This window comes from Periophthalmus magnuspinnatus, chromosome 7 (assembly GCF_009829125.3).
Source record: "Periophthalmus magnuspinnatus isolate fPerMag1 chromosome 7, fPerMag1.2.pri, whole genome shotgun sequence".
Classification (NCBI taxonomy): Eukaryota; Metazoa; Chordata; class Actinopteri; order Gobiiformes; family Gobiidae; genus Periophthalmus; species Periophthalmus magnuspinnatus.
Window position 1 is genome coordinate 26142745 of NC_047132.1, and position 24070 is coordinate 26166814.

At 39.1% G+C, this 24070-nt stretch overlaps 3 protein-coding genes across 6 annotated transcripts in view; 1 reads left to right on the top strand and 2 right to left on the bottom strand.

Annotated features, from left to right (window-relative positions):
- Nucleotides 1-762: 762 nt before the first annotated feature.
- Nucleotides 763-5887, top strand: c1galt1la (core 1 synthase, glycoprotein-N-acetylgalactosamine 3-beta-galactosyltransferase 1, like a). Its single transcript, XM_033968896.2, has 4 exons — nucleotides 763-985; nucleotides 1330-1571; nucleotides 2923-3587; nucleotides 5186-5887. The coding sequence occupies exons 1-4, from the start codon at nucleotides 960-962 to the stop codon at nucleotides 5528-5530; spliced, it is 1278 nt and encodes a 425-aa protein (XP_033824787.2). The 5' UTR covers nucleotides 763-959; the 3' UTR covers nucleotides 5531-5887.
- tac3a (tachykinin precursor 3a) lies at nucleotides 5864-7335 on the bottom strand. The gene is made up of 7 exons (XM_033969909.2): nucleotides 7230-7335; nucleotides 6934-7047; nucleotides 6740-6842; nucleotides 6610-6639; nucleotides 6481-6534; nucleotides 6268-6334; nucleotides 5864-6150 (listed from the first exon to the last, which is right to left on the bottom strand). The coding sequence occupies exons 2-7, from the start codon at nucleotides 7033-7035 to the stop codon at nucleotides 6132-6134; spliced, it is 375 nt and encodes a 124-aa protein (XP_033825800.1). The 5' UTR covers nucleotides 7036-7047; nucleotides 7230-7335; the 3' UTR covers nucleotides 5864-6131.
- Nucleotides 7336-21185: 13850 nt separating this feature from the next.
- Nucleotides 21186-24070, bottom strand: part of znf385a (zinc finger protein 385A) — a 69405-nt gene continuing 66520 nt past the window's right edge. For 2 of the 4 annotated variants that reach the window (XM_055223045.1, XM_033969499.2), the window contains one exon: nucleotides 21186-24070. In XM_055223045.1, the coding sequence (XP_055079020.1) occupies nucleotides 23825-24070 (246 nt within the window). In that variant the 3' untranslated portion in view covers nucleotides 21186-23824. The other 2 variants (XM_055223046.1, XM_033969496.2) reach the window with 2 other exon arrangements.

Below are 24070 nucleotides of genomic sequence, written 5' to 3' on the forward strand. Positions count from 1 at the left end.
TCTTTTAAATGCCCACTAAACAGCTTCCCAAATACAGCTTTGTCAATGTCAACCATCATAAGTTACAACAACCTCAACTCACTTGTAGGCCTAGTTTATAGCTATATGCTGATAAGCATTGACAAAACGAGTGGACCTTCAGGATATTGCACGTTACCAAGTCTGTTCCCTGATCATTCAGTATCTACTACAAATGCCACTGAGCCAATCAAATATTTCTCCTTGTATAAATTCACTATTATATTGGCTGTTGTTTATTTTGGGGAGAATAGAAAAAGAGGAAGCCTTGACTTGGTGCAAACATTATTATTACATTTACAACATAGCTGGACTGGAGTAAACTGAGAGAGACACCTACAGGTCAATATTTGAAAGTGCCACATGACCTCACCTGCTTATTTTTTCCTCCACTATAAAATGGATATATATAAATGAACTATAATTATAAAGTAGATTAAGTCACAGATTATTTTACTATTTTTTTATTATGCCCAAAGGTAGCAAATGAAAAGTAATATTTTTTTTTTATGTTGCAAGCACTGACTTTTTTTTTTTTTTTTTTTTTTTTTTTTACAATGGTGGCTCCTTACTATTGGAAATATTTTAAATACATATAAAAAGTTAATATGTAAAATACTAATTATTAATTATTCTAAAAGCGGATGTGTTATTATTGGCAGTTGGATGTCCATGCACAAAACGGAAGCAGTTTCCTAAATAGCTTACGTCACGCGTCAATAGCCAATCAGGAGCCAGCTTTTAGGGCTTAGCTTGTGATGCTGAAGAATCTGCTGTTGATTCCTCTGTCTAATCATCTTATTCGGGCACAACAAAGACGGCTTTTATTTCAAACCGTGTACGTGAACACAATGTGAAGAAGACATGAGGTGCAGGTGTCAAACAGTGTGTTGTCTCCTTAAAGTCTGTAATTCGCTTCTGAAGTTACATCGCCTTCATGAATGAAAGGGCACAAGGCAAAGATAAGGTAAGAATGTAACAATTTCCATGATGATTTCGGCTGCACGTGGCTATTTGCATTTAAAGGAGACAGTGAACAGGCTTTGCTACTAATTATCGACAAATTGCACCAATAACGGACGGATATAAACATATAATAGAAACACGCTTTGATACTTTATTGATTAAAATTATGCATGCACTAACAACAAGGATATAACCAGAAGCAGAACTGAAACATGTTGAAAATCGTAAACTCTATTAATGTTGTGATTATTTTGTTGCAGTCATCCTTCTGTTGTGCTTAGGCCTACTGCTGCTATATGTCTACTAACAGGCTGCTCCTTTGTTTTGTGGTGTATTGAATTGTAGACATGTCTTAAGCGAAAGCAGTCCAACAAACATGAAGGGGTCCAGCTCCAGATGGGCCTTCACACTGGGCTTCCTAGTTGGTTCGTGCTGCGTGTACCTGTACCTGCGCCAGGTGTGGTTCGAGAGGAGCTATCCTGTGTTGACTGAGGCCCAGGAGAAAGGAACCGTCTTCAAAGATAAACTGACCAACTGGAAGAAACATGGCTCGGCACTGGTCAATCTTATGCATCCTCATCATACAGGTGCTCTGGCGGTATTTCAAAATCTGTTTATTTACTCAAAATGTATGGGTATATATGTGTGTGTGTGTGTGTGTGTGTGTATGTGTATGTATGTATGTGTGTGTATATATATATATATATATATATATATATATAATGTATATGTGTGTGTGTGTGTGTGTGTCTATGTATGTAGAAAATAAGTGGATCAGTTGAAGCTACATCCTGTCATTTTCTTGTTGACACTGTTTACAACAGTTGAGCTGTTAAACACATTTTTGTGATGACGCACAACTTGACTGATCAGGTCCAATGACCTGTACACAAACGTACAGTTGACTTCTGGTGTCACACAGCACAGTTTTCTGGAGTCAATCTTTTTTTTTGCTTTGTTTTTACTGTTTTTTGTTTTTTTTACTTTGTGAGTGAATTAGAGAAGTAAAATAATTCAATGTTAGGTGTTGATGTGAAAAATTTCATTGGCATCATAGTATTGACATAACGTACATTTGCATTTGTCTTCATGCAATTTGCACTTAGGCAAGGCATGTTTTTTTGTGTAGCATAATTCGTAGACAAAGTAATTCAAAGTGCTTTACAGAATAAGAAGGACATTAAAATCACACAAATCAAAACATAAATAATTACAAATAATCATCATAAAATTAACATTAAAACAGAGTGCAGAATAAAAACCTTTCAGTCATATGCACAGCTAAACAGAACTGTTTTGAGCCACTTACATAATAGCTCCATTCTTAGACCTGATGGAGGTGCACTGCTCCTTTTGAATATACTCTCCCTCATGAGAAAAGTTCAAGTAGGTCCCAATACTAGATATTATATAAAGTGCAACAAAACATGTTCACCTTTACACAGTGTCTCACAGCTTAGTCAAGGGAGGAGCTACAGTCATCACAGTCCCATGGACTAGACCTGGATCAGGGGCGTGGCTAGTGACTGGGCACAGTCAGCACAGCAGGGCATCACAAGGAAAGGGAAGGTTGTCGTTGTGTAGTTCCATAGTAGCTTTCAGCTGCTTTACTTTTGATGTCATAAGCTGACTTGGCTCCTTGGTTGGAATATATTTCTGTCCAGATCCTCTTGAAATTTTGCTCCCCATTTTTGTTTTAGCAACAGCTTTGTTTCAGTGGCTTAAAAGGATGAAGTGTGTCCCAAAAAGTGAGAAGTGGGGGAGGCCTATTGTTGTTGCAATTGTATCTGCAGCATGGTGGGACACACATGAGATTTTGAAGCTGGGTCTGACAGATTGACACAGATCACATGCATTTAAAGACGTATGATAATATTTTCTTCACAACATGAATATACTTAAATTTTCATCACAGACTCACTGTGTGTCTTTTTTTAGAGGAGGACAGCCAGGTTGCAGATGCCTTATATCAGAAAGTCAGAGTCCTCTGCTGGGTGATGACCGGGCCGTCCAATCTGGAGATCCGAGCACGCCACGTCAGAGCCACCTGGAGCCGCCACTGTAACTTGGTGGTCTTCATGAGCTCTCAGGAGGACAATGACTTCCCCACTGTAGGCCTGGGCACCAAGGAGGGCCGCGACCAACTCTACTGGAAAACCATCCGTGCTTTCCATTATGTCCACCAGCACCATTCAAATGATGCAGACTGGTTCCTCAAAGCCGATGATGACACTTTTGTGAACGTGGACAACTTGCGCTGGCTCTTGTCCAATCACACTCCGAAAGAGCCGATATATTTTGGCAAACGCTTTAAACCTTACACCAAGCAGGGCTACATGAGCGGAGGGGCGGGGTACGTGCTCAGTAAAGAGGCCCTGCGGAGGTTTGTGGAGGGGTTTAGGACTAAAGTTTGCTCACATACCACCCCTGTAGAAGACCTCGCCCTGGGACAGTGCTTAGAAAGGATGGGGGTCATGGCAGGGGATTCCAGAGACACTTTGCAGAGAGAGACATTTCATCCCTTTGTACCGGAGCACCATTTAACAGGAAAATTTTCCAAGAGCTTCTGGTACTGGAGCTACTGCTACTACCCAATTGTTGAGGCAAGTATCAGTACAAAATTACACACTAAGCCACACAGTATTTGTCTTTTATGTATGTATATATAGTTGGGCTTTAGATGACAACATTTTATAGGCCTATATTAACTAGTGATGTGACATTTACTATTGTTAATATGAATTTTTCATATACCGGTAGTGAGTTTAAGATATTTAAATAGATTTTTAAAATAGGTGTATGACATCATCACTTTCTGAGCATTACAGGTTAATAAACAACTGCAAAACAGTCTTTTTACCAAAAGATTACCTCTAAGCATTAGACAAATTAATAATTGATTATTTTTCCCACTTGAAATCTGCACCTGACCTTTGAAAAGAAAGCAGTGTGTTAAAATAGATCCTAGTACAGTTTGAGTACATGATTGCTTCAGAGACAATGTCCAAGCAACAATGGGGAAAATTGCTCAATTTGTTGCTGCTGCTGCTGCTAATTTACTGTACTTTGCAATTAAAATGAGAGCAGCTATTACTGTCAGAGTAACTGGACTGAAGTTGGCATTATATGAAAGTAATTGAGTTTTTATACTAAATCAAAACGGTTTGTAGGTCACTGCCATCAGCTTAATTCATGACGAAAACAAAATATTGTACAACCTATTTTCCTAATGAATTTTAATCCAAGTACTATGCAATGAAGCTTTTTTAATTTGGTAATTGGATTACCAACATACAATAATTTGCTATTCCTGCATTTACATAAGAACAAAGTTTGCCTGATTCAACTTATTTTATCTTTGGAAATACTTAAAATTACATATTATTAGTTTGATTCTGTCTAGGGCTGGGTATCCTCAAGAAGCTGCCGTTATGATACATACCTCGATCCATACGTATCTCAATAAAGTGCACTGTCGATTCGATACAGTACAATATGATATTGCAAATTGTTTCGGCACAATTGAGTGAAAAATAAAGGCTTTTGGGACACTTGATGATCAACACCATTGTCACAAAAATATATATTTATTAATTTTATTTATTTTTTGATTTAGCTTGCATTTATTGAAGACAAATGAACAAAACAGTACATTTTGTTTTGTGCATTTTACCAACTACCGTTGCATTAGCCAGAATTACTCATCCACAGCTTAAATGAGTTCCACATTTACATGTACACAGGGACATGTGCAGTTTAACGGCTCTGAAGGATCACGACATGTTTACTAAATCACAATTGTGATACTAGTCTTTGTTAAACTAAAGTTAATATGAAATAAATACATTTTAATAATCAAAACAGTGAATCACATGTCAAATGTTCTGCATAAATAAGTTTCTTTCCTCTAAATAAGCCACACAGATGTTGCACTTTGACAGAATAATTTGGGAAAATATACAAAAAAATACTCTTGGCACTATATTGGTACAGCAGCCCACAATATCAATACTGTATCATTAAACAAAACAATACGACATATCAATATTTTGATATCTTTGCACACCCCTAATTCTGTCATAATGACTTTCACCCCAGATGGACTGAACTAGAAGCAATAATGCAGTAACCATTGCAATTACCATTTATTTTGAATTGATTCATTTGATTTGTATACATTGGTTCTCTGTGGTGTTCCCAGGGTCCACAGTGCTGCTCTGACCTAGCTGTGTCATTTCATTATGTGGAGGCGGAGCTCATGTACACTCTGGAGTACTACACTTACCACCTGAGGGCGTACGGATACAGGCCGCGGTACAGACCCCCGCTTCGCCATGGTCTCCTCCCCACCTCCTCGCTCTCAAACACGCCTACTGTTCCACCTGCTCAAAAAATCACGAATGGGACGACAGACTGCAGAAACCTCACGACAGCAAACCAAACCCTCAGTATGAACCAAACCACAATGAAACCAGAGGAAACTAGTCCCAAATATACACATAATGAGAATGCAACAACTACTTTAATACAAGAAACGCAACACTGATTATGACAAACTGTGACTGTACTTAGAAATAAGAAAGGACAAAAATGACTAAATTGATGTGATTTAGACTTGACTCCTTTGCCTTTTTGGCTTTTAACACTGACTGGGCCTTTCTAATCCACTAATCAAAGAAAAAAGGTATTGAGGCAACAATGGATTATACCAGTTTGTTTTATTAAACTTGTTTTATTAAAATGCACAGCCGTCATTGAAGCACACTGTTTTTCAAAAGCATGAGTGCATTTTGAGAAATGTTTTTATTTGACTTTGAGGAGACATGAGCTACTCTGATGCAAGTGCTGCTGTTTGACAAATGTACAATACAAGATTCAATAAATCTTTTTGTCACTTTTTATGTAACATTGTGACTCAGCGAAAAGACATGACAACCACTAATAATAACTTATATGTATACAAAAAATATTTTATTTTACATTTTAGCAAAATGGCATACTATATCTCAGATGTGTAATTTCACTGTAATTTATTGGGTATTGGGTCAAACATTTACAATCCAAGTTGCTTTCAACTGAAAGGTTTCAAGTGGTGTTCACAATCCTTTTACAGTCTCAAATAATAAAGGAGTTGGCTCATGAAGATGCTACAGACCCTGAAGAAACCTGTGACAAAAGGGTTCAAAAGGTGAGTTAACACAAAAAGTGAAGTTGTGGGTTAGGCACAAAGCAAAAAGATAAAAATGGTGAAAAAGGTGAAAATTATTAAACAGAATCACTCACCTCAGTCTGCATTTGTTGAGAAAAATCCCTCTCCTCTCTGGGGTCTCTCTCCTCCAAGGGCCATTATCTGTGAGAGCACATATTACCAGGCGGACTCATAAAGATATATTGTGCAGAAGATGAGCACCATGGGCAATGTACCGTCAAAATATACATGAACACTCAACTCACAAAGGTAAGTCTTGTGAATATTAGTGGAAAAACTGCACTTACCAGGTTCTGAGTTTCTCCTCCCCATTAGGCCAACGAAGATGTCATGCATTTCCCCTGTTAAAAAAAGTGAAAAGTGATTTAACTTGACACTTAAAGCCATGTCTGTAGAGAGAAAATATTTCATCTTACTTTTATTTGGAGGCTGAATTGGGGTTTGTTCTGTAGAAATAATAAAAGAAATATTAAAAGGCTGTCAATGTAGGCTATTACGAAACACGCCGATCTGAAATGGCAAATTTCAACAATACATCAACCTTACCGGCGCTTCTTCTGCCCATCAAACCCACAAAGCTGTCATAATCCAAATCGCTATATCTCTTCAGAATGTTTCTTTTAAGATTATCCAAACGGCCGATGGTCTGCTATAAAGACGCACAATTTTGTAATTCAAGTAAAAGAAAAAAAAAAAAAAAAAAAGAACAAACAGGCCACTATAAAAAGAAAGGAGCTTACTTCTGAACTTGATGTGCGTGCGTCTGGTTCGTCACATCTGGACTGGCTGTACCGAAGTTTCATGACAAGAAAAAGCGCAACTAAAAGCAAACTCGCCCTCATTTTAACACCGACCTGTGTGGAAAAAAAATAACGTTATTAATGGAGGAGAAATAGCTCTCAATGGGTGCAAAAGTCGTGCGTAATCCGTGCGTAAAAGTACATTGGCGCGTTAAAACAGCTATTTATTTAAAATAACCATTGCATAATGGTGCATTGAGGAAAACACTACAAAGACAAAATGGCAAAAAGTCTACCTGTTTAAAAAGTCCTTGTGGTTTAGTTCCAGCCGCAGAGTGTAGCCTGAGCTGCCCTGCTCTTGGTGTCTTCTGGATAAGCGAGACTGAACAGCTGGATACCTGCCCGATGCCAATCAGTGACTGAAGCGTAGGTGGGACCAGAAGTGCTTATATCGCGTTGTGCTCAGATTTACGCAGCCTCACTCATTGATGACCAATACGAAGTCCCACCATCACCACCACTTACACGCCTTCCACAAAAAGGGGCAAAAAGTCTTCGTGACGTCACGTTCTACGTCCATGGACCCCTCCAGCACTTTAGTTTGACGTTAGTACTTGGTGCAACTTATCCGAGTTAATGGATTGTATTTTAAGTTGAATCTGACCTTGTTGGTTTGTGCAGCCCTAGTCTGTATTTTCTCTAGTCAACATGGTCAACGCACTAATCTTTTTAGGAAGTAATTACACAGATAGCAGCTGCTTCTAATGTAGTCCATACACAGCCCAGTGGTTGAAATTCTATGCACAGTATCCGTTCACACAGAAAATTGACAATATAAACTCTTAAAGTTAATGGAATATAAAGCTTTTTATATAACATCACCTACATTTAAATTTAAAAGTACCTCTCCAATATGAGAACTTTTTTAAAGAGCAACATCTCTTTGGTGGATTATGTAAATTCTAAGCGTGCCATTACGTAACATCTGATGGCAGGCTTTGAAAGCAGGCCCAGTTGTCATGACAATAGATTTTGGACACATCTTCATAGCAATATTGACACAATGAGTAATACGACACTTTCACTGGTGATGGATTACTCCTAAACTGCTTTGACAAGTGCTAGGATTCATGTTGGCTTTGTAACATGAAACATTGCATTGTAGATCTGTTTTAATAATAATCTCAGTACTCATAGAATACTGATGAGAATTTAGCTGGTAAAACTGTTTTGAGTTTGGAAATTACATACAAAAAAAGACCCCATGGTCTCATTAGTAACAGAAGGAACACTTAATTCCTCATTGCAAACCTATGATTTTCACGAGCAATTACACTTACGTACAAGCATTAAACTATGAATATTTTAGTGGAGCTAACTTTTAGATCAGGGCAGTAAAAAAAATGGGGGATTTTATGACCAAGGGCTCACTTTACAGGATATGACACCCACAACAAAGTACTTGGCACCAGTCTGACCAGTGCATTTCAAAAAAGCTAATATGTTCCATGTTTTAGTAATGACTTCCCATTTCCATATTTGTCCAGTTCCTGTACAGAGGTTGGGGGTCTAGTGATGGGTGATCTGACTCTGAAATGGGGAGTCACTAATTGCATATTACATTATTAATGAGTTGTTTGCATGTGCATAGGTAATCAAGACTGTACCATCTTTTTTGAACAACCACATGCCATAGAGCCGTGAGCTTGTTTATCCACAACATACCATGACAAAGGAGGTCAATTTCAAACCCAAAAGATACACCAGAGGTGATGGACAAAACTTCCTACAATTTATCACAGGTTTAGTCACATATAGCCGCTGGTTTTCTAAACAGTTTGCGGTGCTGTCTTGAGCTGGATTTCATTGCTATTCGTTTTCAGAAATAAAACTTATACAATATCACATTTAGATTTTGAAAGGGTCTATGAACATGACAGGTCAGCACGACACCCACAGCTTGGAGTCTCAACAAGCTTTGCAGATACAAGTAACCTGTTATAATGTTTATATCATTCAGCAGTAGCAAAGGTTATGTGCATGGTTAACATATCTGAAGAACTCTGAATACACAAGCAAACCTGTATTAAGTGACTTCAGTCTATTCAGTAATGTTGTTTTTTTGTTTTTTTGGGGGTTTTTTTTTGTTTTGTTTTTTGTGCAAAATATACTCATGCAACCTTGAGGAAGCTTTGAAAGAGAGAAAGATGTTTGAAGAAACTGAGGTGGAGGCACTAAAATTCAATTCATGGATTGGAACGGTGAGTTAAACTTAAAAATTATAGTACTAAGGATGTAGATTAACTAGGAATTGAATAGCTGATAAAAGATATATTAATATTATTTCAATGGGGATTTACATGGGATTAAAAAAGGCTTCTGAATGGACACCAAAACAAATTATAATTAGTTTTTGCTGTGGCTGTATTGATTATAAATGGTATTTTAATTTCAGGTTTGTCCATCAGTTTTAACAGTAGCCCACCCTAAACCCTATACAACAGTTATCTAGACTTAATGTTTGGAGTATATGGCTTATAGTATAGTAAGAGTCACTATGCCCCTCTTCCTCTTCTGTCCCTCTCTGATGCTGCCAGCCATTCATTTGTGAGGCTTTCAGGCCTGCGTATAGAAAGACAGTGCTGCCCTGCAGAGGGGGCGATGATCTCACATCCATTCTTCTAGGGAGAACATGTCCATGCTCTGAGAACTATAGATGTGTGATGGTGAGAGTAAAAATTTGAGGGTGTAAATTTTCAGTTAGGATCCATCTAATGTCAGTTTGTCTGAAGGGAATTGCACAAGTGTGAACTATATGGCATGACACCTCTTTTCACACGACTGGGCCCTGCTGTTTGGCTGTTGCTGGTGGCGATACATGGCTATAAAAATCTGATTCCCGACTTGGCGATATAAGATCATAAGACACACCTGTCAATAATTGAGTTAATGGGCGCTAATCTAATGGGAGACTGTATAAGTGAGAGGGTCCACTTCACACAGAGTTCTCCGCAGGGCATGGAGAATGACTGTGATGGGTGTGTTTGTGATTCCTCCCACTCCGGCCTGATCTATGACTGCTGATGTCACTTTAATCTAAATGTTAATTTGAATAGTGTTTCATAGAGACATCGATATGGTCCCTAAGTCTATTAGGATTATAGTAAGTTTAACATGTAACTCATAAGTACTTCTGTTTTAAAGCAAGCCTCAGACTTACCTCTCTCTCCTTGCATCTTAAAAAGAATAATACCTCCAAGGTTACCTGTAACGTTTTATTGTCCAGACTTGAAAGATTTGTCTGGATACATTTGATATTTTCTTCCTTGTCAAATTCTCCCTCTCCAGGACTGTTGATATTCACAAGAAGACAACACTAAGAAATTGTGCATGACAATATCACCATGCAGTAACAATCATCTTTTTGTGCTCTGAGGCTAAGCGTCTGTAAGTCATCACTGCAGTGTTCAGTGTCTCACTTCACATAAAATAGGTGTAATCAGGATCCTGATTGGTTGGAGTTAGCAGTGAGCCTAGACTCTGACTCATATACAATCTGACATCCAGCCATCAAGTCAATCACCAGGAGAAATCCAGGGCGTTTGATTCTTCTGCAAAATGTTAGCCACATTGAAAAAATACACTATGTAAGCCTAACACTGTCACAAGCCTTTGTACTTTCTGATAGTCTGCAGCTTTAAATATTACATCAAAATTCAAGATTACAATAGCCAGAATTCAGGCTTACTATAGTGTATGGCCCGACTTGAGTAAGCGTGACTTGAGGAAGCCAACATGATACAAGGCATGACTCAATGTGGACGTGATGACTTACAGTAGTAATTCATTAACATGTATGTTACTTATGTCTTCATCTTGTTTAATAGATGTTAAAATAGCCTTGTATCTTTATTTATAAAAAATAACAGTTACACTTACACTTGTAACATTCACCCGCAGAAGTTACCACAGCTATACTGACTTCAGTTAAGTTGTATACAGGACCTAACAAGAAAGTGACACCTTATTTACTGCCTTGACCCTTTGGATGTTGACAAATTGGTTTATGAGAAATTCAGTTTTTCTTGAGGAGAGGAAAAGGCCATGACCTGCACTGATGGGATGACACACACATGGATGTTTTCACTATTACATAATAATGATAAACATTTTTAAGATGTCTGCATTTACATTATTGTCACATAAGTCCAGCCCAGAGACAAACAAAATACAATGATCTGATGCAGTGCAGCGTTCACAAAGCATTTCCTGAGTGCTCTGCGTACAGAAAGAAGTCCAAAAGAAAAATGTTTCTGAAATAACCCCGGGCCCTCGCTCATTACTTCACTATGAATACAGGCAATACTCTCTGAGAGGATGACCTTGTCTCGACCTCTTCTACTTCTCATTTAACAACATCAACCTGCTCTTAAATGTGTGCTATTGCAAATAATTAAAATATTATCCAAGAAGTAATATAACATACAGGGGTGGAAAGTGACATGAATGAGTGAAATGAATGGAAAAAGTGCAGGCTAATCTTAAAAGCCTTGCTATAAGCCAAAAGAATATAAGCTTATTGAGATAAGAGATAGTGGTACATCTCCCATGAAAATTGTGCTACCAGATCTCACATGAACAGAAAATCATCTCCTTTAATTTCTGCAAGGACTGGCGGCATCTTCTGTGCACTCACGTTTGAAGTGTACTTAGAAATCGTTGACAGATCTAAACCAAGGTGATATTGTGCATGAAAAACCTCTCAAAACAATATAAAGTTGGTGATGAATGTCCGCTGGCATGAGCTGTGTTCTCTCGATGGAGACTGAGTCAATGAAAGGCATTATTCATGGAGCACTGGGCTAATTTTGCTGCTGCATTACCTTGAAGAAACAGCTTTTATTGCTTTCACAGTATGAAGGTCCAGGTATTGATCATTGTGACACATCAGACAAGTGCTGGCTCTCACAAAGGAACTCTCTGCATATGTTGATAGAAGATTTAACTGGTAAGCTGCTCATTTTGCGTAATGAAGTTAGCATAGATTAGCTCTCTGCTGTTTATTAGAAAAGCATTATTGCTTAAAAAAATCATTATTAGCTATAGTGACCTTAGCCCACACCTTTGCCCAATGTAGAATGCACCTTTCTGCTCTCAGATTGCATGGTCTAATTGAGCTTTATCTTTTGGCTTTAATAAGTCTGCTTTTGGTAGGTTTTAATTACATAGTGGTTAACCTGAATCTGATCATTTGGATTCAACAAACATGCACTAAGCTTGCAATACCATCTGTTTAGGTCATATCCATTCTTATTTTTAACTGGCTATTTCTATTATTATTATTATTCTGATCTGTGATGTTCGTTCTGCACAGCACGGAGGTTATCTTTGCATGTTTATGGACTATTTTCTAACGTGTGAGGGAAAAAAATCATTTTTTTTCTGTTGATTGATTACACTGAGACGATTTTCCTGTTGTGTCTTGCATGGAGCTCCAAACCCACTGAACCCCCTGTCAGACACAAACCCCCATATATGCTCCCGTAGAGGCTGCACTCTCACATCCAGATGACTGATAGCCCTGGGCCTTGCTGTGGAAATGACAAGTGCCATCCATAACAGGCCGAGGGCTGCTGAAGTGATTGCGTTCATAACACCAGTGGTAAACACAGCTCTTTGTACACAGGCAAATTGTTCAGGTCATGTAAAATTATGGATTGCGCTTAGGAAGTTTACACACACTCTTGGGATGGCATTGATAGAAGCAGACAGACTCCATCTTTATTCTACCTGACTGACTAGAGCAGTGTGATAAGAGCTCAGTGCCGGATAAGATCCCTGGATAGTCAACACTTAAGTCTGTTGAGAGCATGACACGCACAATATAAAGTCATTATATTATCAGATAATTACACTCACTGTAGTTCATTATAAATCTGACACAAATGAGATTTTTATCACACAAACCCATGTCCTGTCTGTAATGATGATATTCTCATTTGGCTGTGATATAATCCAGAAACCCAAAGTCTGCAGGATGGGCACCTTTAATTTGAACATTTCATGATTAAGTGCTATCAAAAGATCTGTATAATATACAGTAAAAGGAGGCCATCTTGGCTCTAGACTCCTGAGCCAGAAGGTGGTACCAGCAGGCTGAGCACGCAAGGCACCCAAACCCCCAGAAGAGCTGTCTTTGGGAGAGAGAGAGGTCTCCATGACCAAGGTATTAGAATTTTTTAATTGAAAAATCTATGCATAAAATGGATGCTGTGAACAATGCAATGCACACACTGAAGTAGTGCTTTATTTAATATTTCAAAACAAAGAGCATCCTGCATGTACATCTTGGCAAATGAAAGGCACCCATGTTATGGTTAAGGGGGGTATTCTTTCTTCGTGTAAGCTTTATTGTGAAGTAACCCAACAATGTAACATCTGATTGAACAAAGGCGATGCCATGTGTAGTTTTTGATTGAAGACATATTGAGGGTCACTATAGGGTGCAATGAAAATACAGTAGAGATCATGTAATCACAGAGCTGCTGTAACAAACAGCTGTGAGTCTGTATCCAAAAGTCCACTCATGACAATGAGAGCTGGAGCACTGTGTGGGCACACTATTAGAGAGAGAGACAACAGCCAGACTAAGATGAGAGACCACACACTAGCACCCCTTTAACTCCTCTGTTACACTTGGCTTTTCAAATGAACAGTGGTGACTGTACACTCATCACAGTGATAATACTATTGTTGATGTAGCTCTTGGTAGACCTGTGACAAGCCTGAATGAAATTTGACCAGTGTTGCGCATCAAACACATTCAAAATTCAAAAACATTTAAAGTGCAATTTTTTTGGCAAATTATATTTAGGAGCTGTTGCTTGATAAGGCTCCTTACTGGAGTCTTTCACTTTAGGGCTGGTCCGAGCGACACATGCATCAGTGTAAGGGAAAGGTAATTAGTGCCACAACAGGAAACTGAATGACAACATTATTTGTTCCCTTCGTCAGCGGCTTGTCACATAATTAAAGGTGGCATCCGATCTTTCTCATTACAACCAGCACCAGATGAAAACCAAAGTGTCAGTGTACCCCCCAGCCGCACGCTCATCCCCTGTCATCTACACCCGCACTGATACTCCAGGGGTTGCAACGCAAAATGCAGGAGATGAAAATAGACAGCCGGGGTGGACATCTGTGACTCACTGTGCCGTTTGGAACGACAGCCAACATCAGTACAGTAGAGAGCACTGTAGTCAGCTGAGGCACAAGGCTGGGGTCGGTTGTGGTACAGGCAGTTATATCTAAAATATAAGTGCGGTGAAAGAAGTCAGGGCGTTAAATGATGTGAGAGAAGTGGATTCAGAGTTTAGGTCTAAATGGGTGCAGATGATTCAGCATTGCGACTCTTGTAAGCCGAGGTAAAAAAAAAAAGTTTTACAAATCTCACTATAAAATCCACCTTTACATATTTATTTTAGAAAAGCTCTAATGGATTTAAGATATTATAAAGATTACGATTACCGGTACTTAAAACCGGTAACTGTGAGTGCTATAGTACAGCCAGTGAGTTTGAGAGCAGAAACAGATGCATACATATAATGACAATCCACCAAGAAATCTGCTGAATCATCGTGACTATATCATAGACTGTAGAAAGAAAGAACATCCAAGGGCCTCTTTAAATTCAATTTAATGTAGATGCTATAAATGTCATTATGAAAACAACTCATTTGATTATAGGCTGAAAGTAAATGCCATTGTCTGTTATCTGTCATGCCTTTTTAGACTGGTCCTGTCTGTGTTTAAAGCATCTACAGTATATTACAAACACACAGTGGTCACACAGTTGGGTGTTTCCAGTATCTTATCCCCATTACACTGTAAATTTGACAGTTAACCAAACAAATGCTGTAATTTATGATACATTTAATTAAATTTCCTGTTTAAGTTCCTGCCCAGGGCCAAAAATCGTCTTTGATCAGGCACACATATCATTGAGGGTTATATCCAATGGTCGAAAAGGGCTAATTAGATCCACTCGGCTATGGCCTGCACTGACTCAGAGGACTGTCCCCTTCAAACCCCCTCCCCCTCTCTGTCTCCCATAGTCACAACAATCTGAGCTTTTGTCTTAGACTGCCGCTGCCATGCCAACGCCCCCCCAGATGTTCTCAGTCTAAACTTGAGAGATGTTGGTGAGAAGGCATTTGAGGATTAGACAGTGGACAACTGCCACCTCAGAGTTTTAGGCTGCAAGAAATTAAAGTAAGCCACAGCTGTGGTCAGGTAAAAGTATTTCTAAATAAAAATGTAAAAAGTACGTAAAAGTAATGGTATTTTTTAAATTTTATTTTATTTTCAGAAATTAACAAGACACTTACATTATACACTCTTGTTGACAAAACCCTTTCCATATTGGAGTTTAAAGTATCATGATATGAGTAAAGGCTTGACTGAAATTTGAAAATAAATATACAAGTATTTCAGATACTACCACAATTATCACTACTACAATCATACTACTGAAATACTTCTACTGTTAATGCACCATACTAAATGCTTTTAACCACTCTTAACACAAATACTAAGGCAAAGAGTATTCACTGTATGCCCCTTATATTTAGCTATAACCAGTCTACAGGGTCCAGTCTATGGGACTGGGGGTGTGCCTAGGCCTTCTGTGGAGGACTTACATAATCACACACACACTAAGGTTTTTGGATAAGATTGGATGTCCAATGAAAAATGGGCAAAAATCCCTTGCCACCACTCCTGATTACAACTGTAATAATGTTACACCACTACAACAAACAACCCATAAAACCATTTACTAATACAAATCCCTTTGCATCACCAGCAGAAAATATGAAAACAAGCCAGCAGATTTCAGTTAACTTTCGCCAACGCTTCAGTGACAATATGTCGAGGGTCGAGTTAAATGAATCTTGTATGAGTGTGGCTTTGGCGTGACCCTGAGTGGTGCAGTGGTTATGGTTCAGGTGGAGCTGAGACTTAATTTCCCTGAAGAGAACCTCTTATTAGCTCAAGCACATCGCTCTCTTATGTTCCCACTGTGACTGATGCAGGTATTACAGACTATAAAGAAACCAGTTATTTTGCTAATATTTAAAAAGTTGAATATGTAATTACCGTCACATGCTTCAACACTTAAAAATGATATCTCAAAGCCTCTGCAGCACCATTATCAGACAAGACCGGCTGCTTTCTCCACTCACAATATACTGCTGTACTATCTCTGCAGTAATTATCTCATCATTGAGACACCTGGACCTGCCACTGCTGGATGGTCATTTACCAAGATTAATCTGAAAATAATAAAAACAATTGAGAGAACTGTGCCAATGTAAATAAATACATGCAATAAGAGTTTGGAACGTCAGGTACATCATTTTGCACACTGCTAACCTTTCTTATAATAAAACACGTTTTTTAAAAAGCTGGTGTAATCAACACAATTGTTGCCCTTAAACCTTCCACAATGTACATATGTTAAGACCATCCTCTTTTAGTTTTACCTCCACTCACTGTAAAATATTTAATAGAAAAATAGATTTACCTTCACTTCAAACAATGATCAATATTAAATGATTTATTCTTTTTGGGCGCAGGTTCTGAATTTTCTGGCCTCATGTCAATTTTCTTTCAGCTGTCACACGCCCACAGAACCAATTCAATGGTAGTAATTATTATGTAGATATATTTGATAGCATTTGGTGAGTAGGCTGCATGGAAATATCACATAATTATGCTCCTTTTTGACAGACAGTGACAAAACTTTAGTTGTAGTTTATATGCTATATTTCAATAAACTGTATGTGTGAATATACCATTTTCATTGTGTTTTCATTGTGTTTTTGTATGCATATATGCTTATATAAACAGTGGTGGAAGAAGTACTCTACTTTTCTTAAGTAATCTGTTTAAAATGTTATTCACTTAGATTGAAATCTAATAAAGCTCAAAGCGCAGTGATTTTGATAATGATTTGTGCTGAATTTGTTCAACAGAAACAGCTGAATCAATATTTTTTATTCTAGGTGTTTTTTTGTTTGTTCACATAATGAATGTGTTAAAAATAAACCCCTCTGTTTTTTCAGCAGGTCTCAAATAATAATAATAAAAACACTTTTCAGTGCTGTTCAAAAATGTAGTGGAGTAGAAAGTACAGATACCTGCTCTCAAATGTAGTGAAGTAAAAGTAAAAAGTATTAATTTTAAAATGTACTTAGGTATAAATTTTAGGTATCAGTACTTTACTACTTTTACTTCATTACGTTCCACCACTGGATATTGTAAGGTATTTTCTAGCAGTGCAGCACTACACCAAACTGGTACCTTGATTTACTAATGCTAAGGTAAATAACACATGCCCACCAGTGGATATGGAATGCATAGGGGATCACCAAGACGCTCTAGAGACCAGCGTGGGAGCTTACAAATACGTGTGGACAATATACTAAGCCCACATCTTCTTATCTCCCTCTCACTAAGGAATGTGTGATCCCCACTCTGAGAGGGTCATAAAACAATCACCTTGTTCGACTTTGCCTAAAGTTTCTTAATGTGTAACACCATGCAAACAAGAAGAAGACCCTCACAAACACATATTTTGAAAGACACTATAAAAGCTGTCAACATGCACATCTCAGGGCTCTTCACCCTGAGATGTGCAGGGTGAAGAGCCCTGCACATCTCAGGGTCTGTTTCTTCATTGTTTACCTGTGTGGAACTCATTAAACCCTTGTGACTCTATGTTTCAGTCTCTTTGTCCTCATTGACGCTTACACCAGAAATGAACATTCTTACAATATGAATATGTGAGATATTTAGTCATTTGGTTCAATCCCACACACAAGAGTAAAGCTGGGAGGTGTCATAAAAACGCAATCTAGATACAACTCCAACCCTTGTATTGTTTGATGAAAAGTTATTTGCTCTTGTGCACATTGTTGATTGCAAAGCCTCTCCCAACTCGCATAAGCACTCTGACAAATAAGTTTAGAAGAAATACAAAAAAAAATCGTGCTACTTTCATAGGCTGTCTCTGAGTGTGTGAAGGCAGTGGCTGTCGGTGCCGCAGCAATAGTGTGACCAAAAGCACAGGGCCTTTCTTACCTCTCAGGTGCAGACTTTCATTTAGAGAAAGTGCTGGTACCTGGGCCTCTTCAGATCCCATTTGAACAGCCCTCCTCGTCTGCCTGTCTGTTCTGCTGTTATTGGCACAGTGCAATGTGTGCTGCTCTCAATGGCAGAGTGGTCCACAGCAGAGGAGCACCAAGCCATTACACTAGCTCTGACTAGTATTGACTTATAGAAAGAAATCTACAAATCCATTTCTAAAAATATTTAAAGGGGTATGTGAGAAATATGAAGTGTTTAGTTGGTGGTTGCAAAATACTTTTAAAGGATTTTGTGGTTTTGGGGTTATTCCATGATGAATAGTCTAGTCTACATCATAGTCTGTACAGGCAAGGAAAGGCAAGCTTATTTGTATAGCACAATGTGATCACAAAATAATTCAAAGTGCTTTACAGAATAAGAAAGACGTTAAAATCATGCTGATTGTTTAGAACACAGAACAACTGATGGCTGATAAGCTCTGCCAATATTATTGGGTTGATATGTTGGACTTATTTTGATTATTTTCCCCAAATTACACAAATTAAATGTACTATAAGCTCACCCCAAGCCCTTTTTGTGCAGTTATCTCCACATATAAAAGTGTTAATATAAAGCTTTGGGTGCGTTTTTTAGGCAGCACACAACAAAATAGAGATCGAAGGCCAATAGCCAATAGCCGATAGTCCAACTATAGGTCTATCTCTAACCCTATCTATTCATCATAGTGTTACACTACGCTCTGCAAAAAGCTCAACTGGGATTCACCACACCCAAAAGACCTTCTAGGCACCAAACAGTGGCATTGGATCTGGATTTCAGTTTATTGTCTAACACAACATAACAAGCAGCTCCCATCATAATGTGGAAAGAGAATGCCAGAAAGCAGGTCTTTGTCTTAAATGACTTGGAAAACACAGGCACCTCAGGAAAACCTCTAGTAGAAGTGAAGGATTACAAATACTTAGGATCATGGGTCCTGTAAGAGCCATTTTGAGGTCTTTTTATATGTTTGCACCACCAGCTTCAGTGTGGCACTGTATTCCCTGTTTAGTCTTTCTAGGTGTGCCCAGGTGTGCTATTTAAGGGCTAATTAAGGATGTGTCAGTGCTACAGGGCAGAGGCACACAGTTTTTGACTGTGGTTGTGAAGAAAATGCCAATAAAAGGATTCTTTACTAAATACACGAGTATTGGGCTCTTCGTCCACAGGATCTAATCATGGAGCCATGGTTCTAACACCTTTAAACTCTGTCAGCCTAGTAAATAGTGGCACAGGGCTGCTGGCCTCTACAGGTCCAGTCCATGGATCAAGACACCAACATTAGAAAAGCTGTGCCTGGAAAGCACTTAACAAAAAGCCTAACATATGGAAATTAAACCTTGCACAAAAAGTAAACCTTTTTTTTTGTTTTTTTCTCAGTGGACACAGTTCTATTGTTTGGTTCTGAGAGCTGGACATTAACAAATGGAGAAATGACTGGATGACACCTACACAGGAATGCTGAGAACAGAGTTCAATATCAAATGGGAGGATCACATTCCAAATACAGTGCTGTACAAAGGCCTTCCACCAATCAGCAACAAAATCAAACAGGGTCATCCTATGGGAACCCTCACATGAAACCCTCACATAGGCACAGAAAGAAGTGGAAACTGGTCAAAATGTATGTCGACCTGCTGAAAACTGATGCTGGTGTCACATCGAAAGAGCTGGTATTGTGTGAGTGAGAAGACAACAGGCTCACCTATGGGTGGCCTAAGTACAGTAAGTATCTAAGCCTTATACATGCAACCCCAAATCTGATAATAGTGGTTAATAGATAAGCACATAAGCAAAAATTAAAGTTGAAATAACCACACCACAAGATGATCTCATCAGAACTCCAAGTAATAAATACAGTAAGTGTCAAAAGATGACACCCCTGTGAGGTACATGAATCATTACATACAACACCACGGCACGTCCACAACTATATGCACACAGTACAATGTGTGATGTGGTTTGATACACCACATCACGGACAGTGTAAGCCACAGATAAAATAGCAGCACCATCTTGTGGCTGCTTTCAGTGTTGCATTTGTCTATGAGAAGTGTACAGTGAATCCTTTTAGGTCTCCAGACAGTACAAAGACATAGTTCATGACGGAATACGAGGCAAATCACTCCAACTCCATACGACCACAGTGAACCAGAGGAATGCCATCACTGAATGCAAAATATTATTTGGGTGAATACTGGGGAGATTGGGAAACCAATAAAGATGGGTAGGAGACAGGAATGACTTTAGTGATTTATTGGGCAAAAACGAGGAAGGATCGATGCTCCGTTACCAAAGAGATGCGCATAAATACCACATAAAATAAAAATGTAGCAGATGAACTTTAATATATTCAAAAATAAAAACTTGGCATATCAGAAAGTAGCAAATGCAAATAAAAATGACAGGACGTATGCTTGATGTGGATTGTGGGGAGACAGCAGGTGGGACTGAGGGGAGCGGGGGAAATGGGAGTGCTCCATTTCCTCACCTGGGCACCTGCTTTCAGGTGATGGATATGTAACACTGCATTTACCCACAAGACACCCACAATGTCATTATGAGCTTCAGAAAAGATCATACCATTAATCTTACAAAAGTGCACAGACTTTTTAATTTGTTCTAAATATAAAGTATAAAGTGTCCTATATGAATTGGATTTTAAGATATTATAGGCAAAACAAAAACATTTTTATGTTGGTGACACATTGGTTTTACCACAAGTTTGTCTAAAGAAAAGCAAAGTGATTTTTTGCAGTGGATTTTGTATTTCATTTTAGTGGTTTGGGAGATACACAGGCAGTGGTGCTGCTGGAAGTGTTCTCATTAAGCTTTAATGGCACCAGCAGTCTGCCATTTATGGTTCTGTGCAAAGAGAGATTAATATAACTAGTCACTCATTGACTATTGTAGCTCTGCACGAGGCTATGATGTTATGTATAAATGCTACATTATGTAATGAGGATAAATACTCAGTCCCTAAAGTCTCTTTATTGTGACTAGTGAGTCTTGACACATAACAAATCTCGTGTCTGTAGGGGAAAAAACAAAGCAGCTCTTTGTTTCATTAAATGATTTTATTGACATGTACAGTTTTGCACCATGGTTTCTCTGAATACCAATAGTGTTTACCATAAAGTTTCTTTTCATTAAATTACATTTATAATGCTTTACTCACATACACATTTATTATTTCATTTTCTTATTGCAATAAACAAGAGTAGCCAGAATGAGTCAGGTATTGCTACAGTTCGCCATACAAACTTTGTCCCTCCGGCAATGAAATTCAAAAATAACTTTATTGGCAAGACAAAATTACACCAAAGCCTCTCCATGTGAGGGCAGAATAAGGCTAAGGCTAGTAGCCTAAATACAGCTAACATGAAATACCTGCCTTGAATCTAACACTTACATCCCATTTAGAGAATAGTGACGATGAAATGGGTGGATCTCCACATTATGAACTCATGAAGGACAGTATGAACACTTCTGTGTTGCTGCTACTAGCTTTAGCTACCAGGGACAGGAGCAGTACTCAGGTCTGTTGGATGGTCTAGTCTCCAGGAGGATGTGTTGCGTTTCCAGTCCACACATGCAGGTTTTTGTCTCTGGCTTACAGTTAGGCCACTTATAGCTCCAGGTTTCTCGTCTCTGATTGGTGAAAGTGAGTCCCAACACACACTAGAATACATATTACACACACCAGCATCGGGGAGAGCGTGAATCCTGAAGAGTTCTCACTCAAAATCAACAAAAAGAGCACAATGGTGGAAGCCAAGCCCAGCTTCTGTTTAAGTAATGGCAATGGAAATCTGTCTGATTTCACACACACAAAAATAAATGACAAAGTTTAACCAAAAACATGGTGATGAACAAGTCTAGCTCTAATCCTCTGATCCCTGGCTTTGTACCCTGTTCCCCAAGCAGAGATTATCATTGAAGATGGCCCTTTAATATGAAGGGCCCAGCTATAACCTCTGTCAGTCTGTCTACATCATGTCCCAATGTGCCCTCCAAGGGCATGGAAGAACACAGAAGTCTGTCAGCTGGCTCACTCCCAGTTAACACTCACTCCACAACATGTCACACAGACACAAGTCACTCCCATTGCATTGCAATATTTCAACAAAGGTAAGACATTAGAGCTCATTGCTTCTCAATGAAGGGCACAGTGTAAATATCTTAATTCAGAAAAAAGGTTTAGCTCTGCTTCTGCTGCTTAGTCGCTTCCTCTGTCTGCATGCCAGTGTGTCTGGGTTTAACGATAACAGTACTATTTATCCACAATAATATTCTCTCTCTTGTCAATGGATGCATTGATAACACATTTGCTACCTACAAAAATAGTTTGTGTTTTCTGCTTTTATATATTATGTAATATAAATGCAAAAACAACAAGTCAACCCCAACGAAAACAAAGTGCTCACCAGTCATTGTAAAAGAAAGCTAATCATGGTGCGCTTCATGGCTTTCAGTTATAAGAGATAAAGTATTGATAGATACCCAGGGCTGTGTCTGATCTCGGGGCAGCCTCTGTGGGCTTCATGCTTGCCTGTCACTGCCACTCAATGTCATTTTTCAAGAATGTATTTGGCTTTCATTTTCCTCTCTACCATTTATTCCATTCCAGCATTATGGTCACCACTCACAGCATGCCCTCTGCTTTTTGTTCATTTGTGCCTTTGGATAAGAAAGAACAGAGCAGGTTGGAAGAGGAGGGCGTGGCATTGCACTAGAGGTCAACGTAGTCATGCAGAAGTTCGAACTTAAAGGACCATTTCAGTTCACATGCAACAAAATGATTGCACAGGCTTACACTGACAAATGGGGAAATTGCTTCTATATTGATGATTTCATTAACATTGAATGAGTCATACTACTAAGTACAGCATGTGTCCAATTCAATGTGTTTTGACTAGTTGCCTTCAGTGAAGCCTCTGTCTGACTGTTATAAAGGTTGGCAGATGTGCCTTGAAGCGGTTTCTGTTGGTAAATCTATTTTGAAACACAGATTTATTCAGGCTTCTGTGTGTGTGTTAGCATGCTGCCTGAGGTCCATCCATCCACTGACCCATGCCAGCCCTCCTCTCACCTCAACCTATCAGGAGATGACAGGGGAGCACAGTCCCTCACAGCCGTGCATGTCTCTTGTTCAGATGTGGCGACCAACTGCCTGTCAGCTTAAGTCCTGTTTGTAACTAGAGGGACCTACTGTCACTACAGGGCAGGAGTGTCCACAGGCCAATACAGCTAAGACCAATGGAAGCAGCTACGCTACTGACATAACATTATTGTCTTTGAGGTGCATAGGATGAGACAACACTGAGCCATGACAACAAGAGAAAAACACCCTGCCCAGAGTTGTTAGGTAACACTACATGTAGCTTAATGTTTGGAAAATGGTTTGCATGGGTATCTTCTGTAGCTATTGTAGCGACTCAACAGGTCCACCACACAGGGAGGTGAGAGATGTACCAGGGAGTTCAATGCATAATGGATATCTCTCCTCTGCTCATTTCTCTGGTGATTCTCAGAAGTCTTTGAAATGGAAGGAGAGTTCAGGTAAAGGGAAAACTGGCATCAACTCCCCTAGCTCTCTCAGTCAAATTGCCCTCAGATTTTCCCCAATTGCTGTTTGTTGTTCGTATCTTCACAGTGTGCTTTTGAGTGGCTGTTTTTGCGGCTGCAGTCAGGCGTTGATGTGTCAGTATGGAGAGAAGAGGATGGGCCCGTGTGTGGTGCGGATGGGCCCTGGAGCCGGTCTCAGGATGGCGTGGCTCAGGGGGGGGCCCTGCAGGAGGTGGTGTGGGTGGGGAGCAGGAGCTGCAGCTCTCAGAGCCAGTGGGTTAGAGGACGCAGCAGCTGCCATCGCGGCAGCAACTGCCAATGGGCTGGGCAACAACCCTGCACCCAACGCTTTGGTGAGATCCTTGGAGAAAGTCAAAGAAGA

Excerpts from the sequence above, each read along its gene's own strand:
- c1galt1la (XM_033968896.2), top strand. The coding sequence starts at position 960 with ATGAAAGGGCACAAGGCAAAGATAAG. Across the intron at positions 986-1,329 it reads GGGCACAAGGCAAAGATAAG|ACATGTCTTAAGCGAAAGCA; the intron begins GTAAGAATGTAA and ends ATTGAATTGTAG. Across the intron at positions 3,588-5,185 it reads GCTACTACCCAATTGTTGAG|GGTCCACAGTGCTGCTCTGA; the intron begins GCAAGTATCAGT and ends TGGTGTTCCCAG.
- tac3a (XM_033969909.2), bottom strand. The coding sequence starts at position 7,035 with ATGAGGGCGAGTTTGCTTTTAGTTGCGCTTTTTCTTGTCATGAAACTT. Across the intron at positions 6,640-6,739 it reads GATGGGCAGAAGAAGCGCCG|AACAAACCCCAATTCAGCCT; the intron begins GTAAGGTTGATG and ends TTATTTCTACAG. Across the intron at positions 6,335-6,480 it reads GAGGAGAAACTCAGAACCTG|ATAATGGCCCTTGGAGGAGA; the intron begins GTAAGTGCAGTT and ends GTGCTCTCACAG.